The following is a 12,031-nucleotide window of genomic DNA, read 5'->3' as shown; positions in this document are numbered from 1 at the left end:
AAAATAAAATTGTAAGATGGCATCAACGTAACAGATGTGGAAGATATTTCTGATTTCAGTATTTGTAAAACGAACATATGGCTTACTATTTGTACTTATATTTGAAATGTAGGAAAGGTTTGCAATATCTCGGCATGTTACGAATCGATGGAATACGTAAGGGGACAGACATTACATCGTTCAATATAATGTACTTAGTTGTCATTACGTTGGTCGTATAATATTTGTGGGCGATGTATGCTGAAATAAATGTAATTGTATTAAGATAAAACATAAACGCACATATACAAGCTAAAGGGGTTTTCCGACGTATTTCTGTACTGCGCTCTTGGGAAATCACAAGATCGAATATGTTACGCGTGCAGGTGAGTTTTTGAGAATTTTTTTCCATTTAAGGAAGTACCAGAGTAGTTGCAGTTTAAAATTTAACAATAAGCTCCTAAGAAAATAGAAGCTGCGCCGTTGATTGTATTTTACTTACTTAAATATAAAACTGAAACGAAATTAGCGTAAATATGTTTGATGTATGATGAGTGAAGTTTGAGAATCGGATGAGCGTTATGCAGGTTTGAAAGTATAGCTAAATTAATCTACTATTCGTGTTATTTCATAAACAAATTTTAAGAAAAGTTTAAAAATCTTTCTTCTAGTTATACTAACATTTAAAATTTAAAGTACTTGTTTCCAATCGAAAGAAATACGAATTGATGGGAATTTTTAAAAAATTACACGCATATATCAGAAAATTTTACTGGCGTGTTTTATGGGTAACACTAAAATGTCCAAACACCAAAAAAAATGTCGTTTAACTGACCCACATAAAAAAAATAATCATATGATTTGAACCTAGAACCTTTTCAGAAAGTATGCACGGGCCTTCGCAGAAAGTAGACGTTTGTGGCGAATCGTTTAAGTTTCATCCGCGGTGTTCCTAATCGGTTATTATTTAAGGTGTTTAATATTTTACCTATCTAGTAAATGTGATAAGATTCATAACAGTTTCTACAATTTTAATAAAAGTGAAAGTGAAAGTTTAGTTATCTCTGGTGCCGGAATTTTCTTGATACCCAAAACTTGTTTCTTTTGCGGTATTATCATGTCAGATTGTACGGTGTGTCAAGAACCAACAACGCAGAGTAAAATCAAAATCACTTGTTGCGAATGTAAAAAAAAGCTGCCATGGAAATTGCGTAGATCTGACAAAGGAGGATATAAAATGTATTCTCGAGGATAACCTTATATGGCGATGTCCACCTTGCGCTCGAACTAGACGTATAAGTATCATGACTGTTCCCTCAACAGAATCGGTCACCCCGGATTTATCACAAATTATAGTGATGTTGGAAGAAGCTAAAGATGACAGGAAGCGAATGGAGCAGGAGATAAGTAGGGCGTTTGACTTTGTACATAGTAAGATTGATGATCAAAAAAGTATCTTGGACAATCTTATCAAAAACATGGAGATAATAGACAGTCTTCGCCAAGAAAATGTTAATTTAAAACAACGGGTAATGGACCTCGAAACGAGAGTACAAGAACCGGAACAATATACCCGAGCTAATACGGTGGAAATACAAGGTCTACCGGAAGAGAAAAATGAAGACGTTTATGCACTGGTAACAAAAGATGGGGCAGCTCTGGACCTACCGTTGACGCGCAGAGACATAGATGTATGCCACAGATTAGGCAAAAAAAAGGATTCCAATCAACCTGCATCCATCATCGTCAAGTTTGTACGTAGAGAAGATAAGCTGAACTTGCTACAGAAGAGAAGAACTAAAAGAAATTTTTCAACCGAGCATCTAGGATTTCAACATCCATCTTCTCCGATGTATATTAATGAAAGTCTCTCTCCTACAAGAAGAAAGGTGTTCTCATTGGCTCGTCAAATACAAAAGGACAAAAACTATAACTATCTTTGGGTCCGAAATGGAAATATATTTATAAGAAAACAGCAAGGCGATCCAGCTATAAAAATTTGCTCGTTGGACGTTATTGAAAAATTGTGATTGGTAATATTAGTAAAAACTATTTTCTTTCTATTTTCACGTAATAATTTGTGTGGTTTTTTAATTAATTATGGATGTGTTTCGTATTTGGGAATTATTGTTTAAAAAATGAATGACTCTTTTGTTGAATTCAATTCAAATTGTAATAATAATAATTTTGTTTTATTACACCAAAATATTCGAAGTCTGAGTGAAAACTTCAATTCGTTCCTTGTTCACTTACACTCACTACGTAAGTTACCTGATGTAATAATTTTGTCAGAAATTTGGATATTTGGTTCTGAAGTGGACTTTTATCATATAAACGGATACACTACGTTTAGTAAGTGTAATGAAATCGAAAGAGCAGGCGGTGTAATTGTTTACGTTTTATCTATGTTTAAAGCGAGGATGAATTTTATTACCAATGTCCATTCTGCAGATGCTCTTAAAATTACCATTGACACAGAATGTGGTTTATCACTTTCTGTTATCGCACTTTATCGCCTGCATAGACACACCGTTGCGCTGTTCTTAGATGAGTTAAATATCTTATTAAATGTAAATAAGGACAGGAATTTGGTGGTCATTGGTGATATGAATTTATGTATATTAAAGACATCCCCTCAGGTTGAGCAGTATCAAAGTACAATGGCTAGTCATGGGTTTAGTCAGTTGATAAATTTGCCCACTAGGGGAGATAGTTGTTAAGATCATATTTATTTAAGAAGTAGGGATAATATCAAATACAGAAGTTATGTTATTCATTCCGGTAGAAGTGATCATGATATTGTAATATGTGAATTAATGCTTGAGGTTTCAAAGAAATTTTTAGGGACAACTTTAACTACAAAGGTGAAAACTGATAAAACACTGCTAAGAAATTTTCTGCATGTCATTGACTGGTCCTGTGTATATGATCAGGGTGAAGTGTCTGTAGCGTTTGACTTATTCTTAGGTATTTTAAAATCGAATATAGATAGGGCATGTTATACTTACGCAATAACTTCAAAACATAAACTTATTAAAGACTGGATGACGGTAGACCTTTGCAAGCGACAAAAATTTAGAAACTTATTATACAAAAAATTTAAAAGGAGAAATAATGACGAAAAACTTGCTCGTTTTTTTTACATCTTATTCAAATAAACTCAAGCAAGATATGGCATTACAAAAAAGAGTGTACTATTTTAATCTGTTTGAAAAATATAAAAATGATGTAAGGAAGCAGTGGGTCGTTCTTAACGGGGATAATAAAGTAAAATGCGAAACGGAATACATTGTATCTACTGATGGCCTTGTAGTCACAGAACCTGAAGATGCTTCAGAAGCTTTCAATGGTTTTTTTGTTTCTGTAGTTGAAAAAATCCGCGAATCCTCCAACTTGTCATTCACAAACAGTGCCGAGTACTACCATCTATTTCCAACTACATTGGTTGAGAAATCTTTCTTCTGTAGCCCCACTTGTAGACAGGAGGTAGAAAGTGTCATAAAAGCCCTAAAATGTAATAAAAGTCCGGGAATTGATGGTATATCGGTGAATACTGTGAAAAATGTCAACGATATCATTTCGCCAATCATTTCTGATTTTTTTAATTCTAGTGTAGAAACTGGTAAATCCGGATCCACTCAAAAAAGCACTAGTGATCCCACTGCACAAAAGGGTGATGTTACAAACATGAATAATTATAGGCCAATTTCATTACTTTCTGTATTTGCTAAAATTTTTGAAAAACTCATGAAAAAACGTTTGCTAAACTTTTTAAAATTTAATAAGATACTAGTCGGAAATCAATATGGCTTTCGAGAGGGAAGATCAACTGAAGATGCGTTATTAAATTTTTGTTCAATGCTTTTTGATGGACTTATAATAAGCGACAATATGTTAGCGGGATTTTCATTGATATCACTAAAGCGTTTGACTCTGTGGATCACGATATTTTGTTACATAAATTATGGACTGTAGGTATTCGGGGTATTTCGTTAGAATGGTTTAAGAGCTATCTACAAAATCGGACACAATCTGTACGCTATAGGGGAGCAGTAAGTAAATCATTGCGGAATGTTTCTGGTGTTCCTCAAGGATCAGTTCTTGGTCCAATTTTATTCCTTATTTACATCAATGACCTGTGTGCAGCTAACCTCCGCGGAAGTTTAACTTGCTTTGCAGATGATGTGTTACTCGGCACAAGCCCCGGAACAATTGCAACATTCGATGCAGGCCGATTTAGATAAGTTAAGGTTGTGGTTCAATTACAACAAAATGGTTTTAAGCACCAAAACCAAGCTTCTACAGTTTTCTCTAAGACGTCACTCAAAAAGTATTAATATTTATTTTAAATGTCAGAATTGTTTATCTCATGAGCAGCCATACTGCGAAAGGTGTGTAAAAATTGAACAAGTTGAAACTATAAAATATCTTGGTATTACCATGGATAACTGTTGCCATTGGAAACCTCACATCAATACGTTAAAGCGTTATATGTATATGGCAATGAGAAAATTCTATTTGTTAAAATTTATCTGTCCGCAACCTATCTTGAAGAACGTTTATTACTCACTGATAAACTCTAAGTTGCAGTACGGTATATGCGTGTGGGGCGGTACATATTTGTCGTCCATAAAACCATTACTTGTTGCTCAGAAAAAAATAATTCAAATGATTTCTGGTGTGTCAATGTTACATTCGTCATTTCCCTTATTTGTTTCATTAAAAATACTGCCATTAAGATACATGTATGTGTTTCGTGTTTTAAGAATGTTCTATCTTAGGAGTGGTTACATAGAGGGTAATTATAACGTTCACTCAAACAGATTGAAATCTAAGAACCTTGTGTGGACTACTAAGCCAAACATCGAGGCCTATAAGCATTTTTATACATACTGTGCACCATATTTATTTAATAAATTACCAAGCCACTTATCTAGTATAAGAATATGTACGAAATTTACAAATAATTTAAAATCGTGGTTACTAACAGTTTGCGACGTAGAAATTCTTTTTTTACAATAGATACACCATTTATTTATTTGTTTATTTTTATCTTTCTTTTTCGTTAATCTTTAAATAGTGTATTCTTCGTAGGTATAACTCTTTGCCTTTGTCTCCATCTTGCTTGATTTTTACTGTGATAACAAGAAGATAGGTTAATAGGCGTATTATTTTCTTATCTAAAGTTTAACTTTCATTACACCGTTACAAATCTCTCGCCACTGATATCATTATTACTGCAATTTTTAAGTTCTTTTTTCTCCGTTTAATTTATGTAGTGCATTTGGAATTAATATTAACTTGGTTTTTTTAAGTGATGGTAACCTCAACACAACAGTAATTGTTTAATGAGGTACCTATCTGCGATTCATCTAGTCTTATTTACTTGTTTTAGTTTATTAATTTTTTTTAGAACATATTGTTATTTTTTGTCTGTTTTTGTGTATACAATGATGAACGTGGAAATAAAAGTATCTATCTATCTATCTTAATAATATATTGGGAAATGTTAGCAAACATTGCGAATTTTGTCCACTAATTATCTTAGAGTCAGGTCAGAAAATATCATTGTAGTCCAAGCATTTGGTACTTTTTGCTTGCAAAATGTGAGATGAGAGATGAAATTTGGTGGAATGGTAGCCGGATGGTAGAGAATGGTCTTCTCAAGTTACACTCAAGTTTGCCAACTCTAAATGCTGCCGCTCGAGGGGTGGGGGTGAAAAACCATGCATCGCTTCATGATTAGGGGTATAACATCTTTGATGTAAATCTGAGAGAAAAAATGTTTAAGTAAATCTTGTAGAGCCTTAAATTATATAAATTTTTTTATACCGGGTGGTGCACGGTAAGTAGGAACATAAGGATTTAACATGGGAAATTAGTTTTATGCAATATCCTGCCGTCCTATACATTTTACAGAAAGAAGTTTAAAGTTGTTCAGAATTAAAAGGTGCATAGAAAACTGTTTTTACATGTTTTGTTAAGCGTTTGGTATACCCGCAAATTTAAAAATAAATTTCAACATTTCTGTTATTAGTAGCAATTCATAAAACAACAAAAGTCATGGCTATTGCTACTAATAACAGAAATGTCGAATTTTTTTTAATAGAAGAAGATAGCATATTAAAGTTTTCTTTTTTAATATAGGTATAACGCAATCGCAATAAATAGGGAAAATACAAGTGATTCAAAAAAAGGTAAAAAAATTGAAGAAAGGTTCAAATATAAAAAAAAACAAAAAATAAAAACATTTTTAAATTTTTTGAAATATCTAATATTGCATTTTCTAAATTTAAATATACAGAGCGTTCCAATAAAAAATGAGGTTAGGTCCTATAACTTTTTTACCTGATCCGGTACACTTATTTTAAAACGCCAGATTATTCAACAGCCATTATAAAGAAACTTGTAACAAACATCTTTCTATATCTCCTTTAATAAATATAGGTTCATTCAGAGATTGACAATTTTTTGATTTTTCTACGTACGTTTTAAATGTACATATTATCTGTCATTCAGCTGTATTCTACTGGCGAATTTTTGAAATGAAAACGCCAGAGTATCTCGCCACAAAAGTTACCTCCCGTTCTAAAAAACAACTGTGTGGTAGATATCGTCAGTTGCTAGTGATACCCAAGCACCGCAAAGAAATCTTCAAAAGATCATTTAGTTACAATATGGTGAAAACTGTCAACTTTATTTTAACAGAACCAGGCATACTTCAAGGCTCCGTGGAATCAGAAAAGAACGATGAAAGCGCATATGTTGGCTACACGACGAGTATGAATTACTGTCAACAGTTTCTTTTTTTTTGTTCTTGTTTCTTTATCTTTCCTTTACTTTCCAGTGTATCGAGTCTTTTTTTTTTCATTTCGTTTGTCAAGGTCAATGGTAGAACGCTTGATGCAGACCTTTCTGCATTTAGGCGAATTGATCTTTTTGACTGATTAAGATTGTTTACTTACACATTAAATACGTCTTTTTTTTTGTATTCTACACATATTCAGTCAATAAAGTACAATTATTATTATTATTATTAAAAATCTCTTTTCCAAAATATAACACCGAGTATAACACTACAAAAATTCCATATTGATTTAAATAAATTGAACAGATTTAAAAAACCGAAAGATTCAAAACATTTTTTGAAATATTTGTTGTATTAATCAAATCATTTTTTACATCTTTTTTGGGGCCTTTTTGAATATCATGCTTAGTGTGTCATATTTGTTAAAACTTAATGCGCTATATTTTAAGATTATTAAATTATACAGGGCGTTCCATTTACAAAAATAGGTTATTAGGTCAAATAACTTTTCTGCCTAACCTCGCGTGGCGTGTGATTGTACCTAAAAACAGGTGGAAGCGTGCACGATTGCCAATGTGATTGTCAGATTATGACAACGATTACGGGGTTGCAAATCTGATTTCAGGATTGGTTTAGGCGATTGTGGGACTGTGAGGGAGATTTCCACAGCAATCAGAAGGATTGCATTTGCAAGCGATTGCAGACAATTTGTGACCATATTGCGAGAAGACCCCCTTGCAAATCATCCTCAGAGGCGTTTTTTTGTCAAATGTAAAAATGTTAATCAACTTTGAGATAGAACAAAAGCTAGGTAATACATCTAATCGATAGAGAATTTTATGCTCTACACAAAAAGGTAACTACTTACGCCTTTTTATGATAGGGTGTAGATTTCCTGTAAAATGCCAAAAACTAAAAAATGCACCTTTAGGGGCGGCTCGCCCTCCCCTGCCAGAGGGGTGGATGGCTCCCCTTCTAAAAATGATTGTTTTGGTCCAATATACAATTGTACAAGTGGCTTCCTTTAATCATCAAAGGCCCTATAATCGCGTTTTTCGACTTGTTTCGGCTACGACTATAAAGCGCTGTGCAGGTTATAATTATAACATACAGGCGCCAACACAACACCTGGTGGTGGTTTCGACCTCGCCACGAATGGTGGAAGCGCCGCGACCGGTGTGCCGGATGGAATTTTATTTTTTTCGGAAATTCACAAATAACCCCACGCTTTAGAGCGTAATATCTCGAAAGCTAAGTGTAGTGGTTGCATACAAAAAATGAATTGGTAATGAAATGTGCATAATTTAACGCTCCATTTGTTCTCTCCGATGTACATCAAGGGTGTACGAGAGGGTGTTATACCCCGAACCATGAGGTAATGCATGGTTTATCACCCCCCGCCTCTCGAGCGGCGGGGTTTCCAGTTGGCAAATTTGGGTGTATCTTTAAAAAACCATTCTCTACCATCTCAACAAATTTCATCTCTATATCACATTTCCTACCTATTGCCTGGACTAATTGTAGAAAAACCGAGAGAAAAACGGAGTAAAAGAGACAACTTCATTCAAATAATGACTACAGCTTTTCAATAAATTGTTTAGATAATTAGTCCTTGATCATTATACCTGGTCTATTGTGTTGAAACAATAAATGAAGAAAATATGCAAAACTGAAAAGGATAGAAATATAGTTTTCTCACTCCACGAATGAAATGTGTATTGTTGGTGGTCTAACCAATTGCAATAACATTGATGTGCAAGTGTATTTTTATGAAATACTGATAAAGTAATTGCCACGAGTGAAAGTGAAGGCACAGATTTATAGTGTCTAATTTCTTGAAGTAGGTATTGTGAAGTCCATGCAATAATAGTGAAATAGGTGAAGTGTATACGCGATTTACCCCTCGCCCTAATTTTCTAGGGCATTTTCGAAAAGGAAAATGAACGCTATTGTCCGCACTTTGTCCGTCTGTACCACTACTAGCCAAGCTACTAGCATTTTAATGCAAGTTTGTTCGTTGTGGTTTCTTTCTTATACAAGTTTCTTTGGATTCACTTGGATTGGAGTCACTTCCTTCTCGAGTTATTACTGATTCTGTGCGGAGAAAATGCAATTTCGTCGAGTATTGTTTAAATCTGTAGGTATATCGGCCGTTAGCACGCAATAGAATGAAGGAATAATAATTTCCGCTGTACTAGAATATCTTCCGACGTCCATGGATATCCTGAAACATCTTCGAATATCTGGGTACCTATATCAAATGGATCACCTTCACAGACATCCTCTTCGAGTATGTCTTCAAAACAAAATATGATAAAGGAACTGATGCAACACGCTCGCAAATCTTATTTTAGTGTCCAGGAAATTGGCATACAGTTCCAAATCAATTCAATTATGTAAAGTTTCCTGCGTGTATTACTTTAGTGGAAAAATTGCTCCCGCCACCACAGCTCTTGGTGGGTGAAAATCTTTTGTAGTAAAATTAGGATAGTTAGAACACAAAAACTGCGCCAAGGAAACCAGATTTGTGATTTCACTTTTGCTTATCCAGAGGCCAAAGTCAAGACGGCGAAGTAAAGTATGCGACACTTCTGTTGTGGTTGGCGGTGTGCGGTTTCTTACGAAATCCCAGAGAAAACCTACACATCCCGATTCCTAGCACTAATAAATGGCGAAGTTACAACAATCTAAGCCTCAGTGCTGATAGCGTTTCCGATTTCACATTTCGTCGTATACCTAAATTTGTTCGAAAACTGAAATATCCATCCTTCATCCGAGTTAGGGGAGGAAATCCGAAAGCACCACAAATAATGCAAGTTTGATAAGCGTTTATTATCTTAAAATAAATGGACAAATAAATGGAAAAATAAACAGACCAGCGTAAATGACATCAGAAGTCATTGCCCGATAAAGTCTCAGTCAGTGACATTGCGTTTAAGCGGCTACAGACAAAACTCACCCCATTGTTCTTATATGATAAGGTTCACCGTGCGTCCATGCTCGATTCGGAATGCGAGCCGTGATCTGATGAACTCGATGTCGAAATAGTCTCTGTACTTTTAATTTTTGGTTTGTACTCCGTGATAACAACGGTAACGCTATTTACGGTAACTTCCCTCGTCTGGGCGCTGCTCCTGTCTACGTTTTTAAGACGTGGCGGATGCCGCCGCTTCTTTAGCGACCTTTTGTCTTTCTTTTCGCGTTTCGGATTACTACTGGCCGGCACAAATTGGCTAGCAACTTGCTGCGCCACTAATTGGGGATTAATTCTAGGTTTTCTAGTCGATGTACCTTTACGAACGTCGCACATCAAACATTTAAACGCTTCGGCCGTATTTCGAAACGTGCACACACTACAGTCCCAAAAGTCTTCCAGCACTTTCGCCTGACGCTTTGTCCTGCGAATCGGACTCTTTTTTGCGTCCATCATTAACCGCCACACGTTAAAACCGTTTTTTTAAAGGAGCTTGACGTATACGTATACCGTTCGACGCCATGTTGGATTACGTTTGACTTTCGTGCGCATGGTTTGGGATAGGGGGCGCTCGCTTCGCTACGGAATGGTATTTTTAAAACTCGTCTTTTCTATTCATAAATTTGAATTCATCGGCGACGACATCGCAAAATTCTCGTCTTCGGAATATTTCCCCTCGCTTTAAACATTAGAAGATAACTTTACACGCAAATGTCCTATTCTCAACTATGCCATAGACTTAGCACATTCAAGGTCTAACTTACATCATTGTCGCTTTCTATTCTAAACTTCATTACCCAACATCCGACTCTTTAATCGGGAGTTATAGTAATTACATGGGCACAAAAACGTGCAATAATCAATATATTAACGCGGAACGCCCGGGTACTATTCAATACATTCAGAATTTATTTATTTTTGTTTAATTGACACTTTTCGTGTTAGTTGATTATTTTACTAGGTACTTCATTATTTCACAAAAACAATTCTTAGGCACGAGGGGATATTTTTCCTTCAATCACTTACACACTTATTCCACGATTTCTGCAATAAGCAAATATCTATACCTACTTTAAAAAATTCTTTTGGTAGCTCTTATAAATAGTCCCTAACAGCAACAAATCGTGTGTTTTTTCAACTTGGGGACTTTATCTACGAAATCGGACACTAAAGAAATCATTGCGGAATTTTTCTGGCGTTCCTCAGGGATCAGTTCTTGGTCCAGTTTTATTCCTCATTTATATCAATGACCTGTGTTCAGCCAACCTCCGCGGAAGTTTAACCTGCTTTGCAGGTGATACTCCATTCGGCACAAGCTCCACAACAATTGCAACATTTGATGCACGCCGATTTAGATAGGTTAAGGGTTCAATCACAATTCACAATAAAACCAAATTCGTACAGTTTTCTCTAAGACGCTTATCTGTTATTAGCTAGGAGCCTAGGATCCTATTAGTAGGCTTCTCAATATGGCGGACGTTCATACGCGCAGTGGGGTACACACATTTAATATATTTAATTTGGTAGCGGATAGTACCATTTTAAGAAATATAACATGGTTACCATCTATGAAATGTAATTTTCGTTGCTTCTGTAGCTTTTGACTTTGTTATATTACACGATTTACAGCAAACCATTGTGTTTCACTTTACCGTAAATCTCAATTAATTGTCAAAGTCGGCCATATTGAGAAGCCTAATTTTGGATCCCAACAAGCGTACGTTATATGTATGTAACCCTTCTTCCTTATTCTTTTATTTCAACGGTTCATTTTTTTTATTATTTTTTTGTTTATTAAGAATTTACGCACCGGTCACTAGAGTTATTAGAATCTTATTACAGTTTTTACATGTTGATAGAAATTTTAATGTACTTTCTGAATTTAGGTCTAGTATTATAGCTAAGTTGTTGCGGATTTCCATGGACACTATTTTTATTCGTTCCTGCCGTTCCTGGGTAGTTTAATTATTTGCTGCTCTTTTTGCGCATGTGTCAGCTTATTCATCGCCACTATTCCACTGTGGGATGGGACCCACCTTAGATTCTTTAATTTGGTGTAGTTCTATTTAATTTTCTGTAGAATAGGATGTTTATCATAAGCTTTCTATGGTTTTTGTGTGTCTGGACTGCAGTTAGTTTTGCCAAAAGTCCTCCAGTATATACCGGGTGAATATTCCAAAACCGAACATAGGGAATTAACATGGGAAAAGGTTTTTTTATAGATTGTTGCTTCCCATGTTAACTTAGACGGTTTAAAATGACACCAATCG

At 35.1% G+C, this 12,031-nt stretch overlaps 2 protein-coding genes across 2 annotated transcripts; one reads left to right on the top strand and one right to left on the bottom strand.

The window, feature by feature from the left end:
- Positions 1–1,283: 1,283 nt before the first annotated feature.
- LOC116158777 lies at positions 1,284–2,009 on the top strand. The gene has a single exon (XM_031471619.1). The coding sequence runs from the start codon at positions 1,284–1,286 to the stop codon at positions 2,007–2,009; it is 726 nt and encodes a 241-aa protein (XP_031327479.1).
- A 7,591-nt stretch (positions 2,010–9,600) lies between these two features.
- LOC116160360 (YY1-associated factor 2) lies at positions 9,601–10,295 on the bottom strand. Its single transcript, XM_031473549.1, has one exon. The coding sequence runs from the start codon at positions 10,215–10,217 to the stop codon at positions 9,771–9,773; it is 447 nt and encodes a 148-aa protein (XP_031329409.1). The 5' UTR covers positions 10,218–10,295; the 3' UTR covers positions 9,601–9,770.
- Between the last annotated feature and the right edge of the window lie 1,736 nt (positions 10,296–12,031).

Source organism: Photinus pyralis, unplaced genomic scaffold, assembly GCF_008802855.1.
Source record: "Photinus pyralis isolate 1611_PpyrPB1 unplaced genomic scaffold, Ppyr1.3 Ppyr1.4_LG1, whole genome shotgun sequence".
NCBI classification, from domain to species: Eukaryota; Metazoa; Arthropoda; class Insecta; order Coleoptera; family Lampyridae; genus Photinus; species Photinus pyralis.
Note: the sequence above shows the minus strand (reverse complement) of the source record. Positions and strands in the feature narration are given on the sequence as shown.

Excerpts from the sequence above, each read along its gene's own strand:
- LOC116158777 (XM_031471619.1), top strand. The coding sequence starts at position 1,284 with ATGACTGTTCCCTCAACAGAATCGGTCACCCCGGATTTATCACAAATT.
- LOC116160360 (XM_031473549.1), bottom strand. The coding sequence starts at position 10,217 with ATGATGGACGCAAAAAAGAGTCCGATTCGCAGGACAAAGCGTCAGGCG.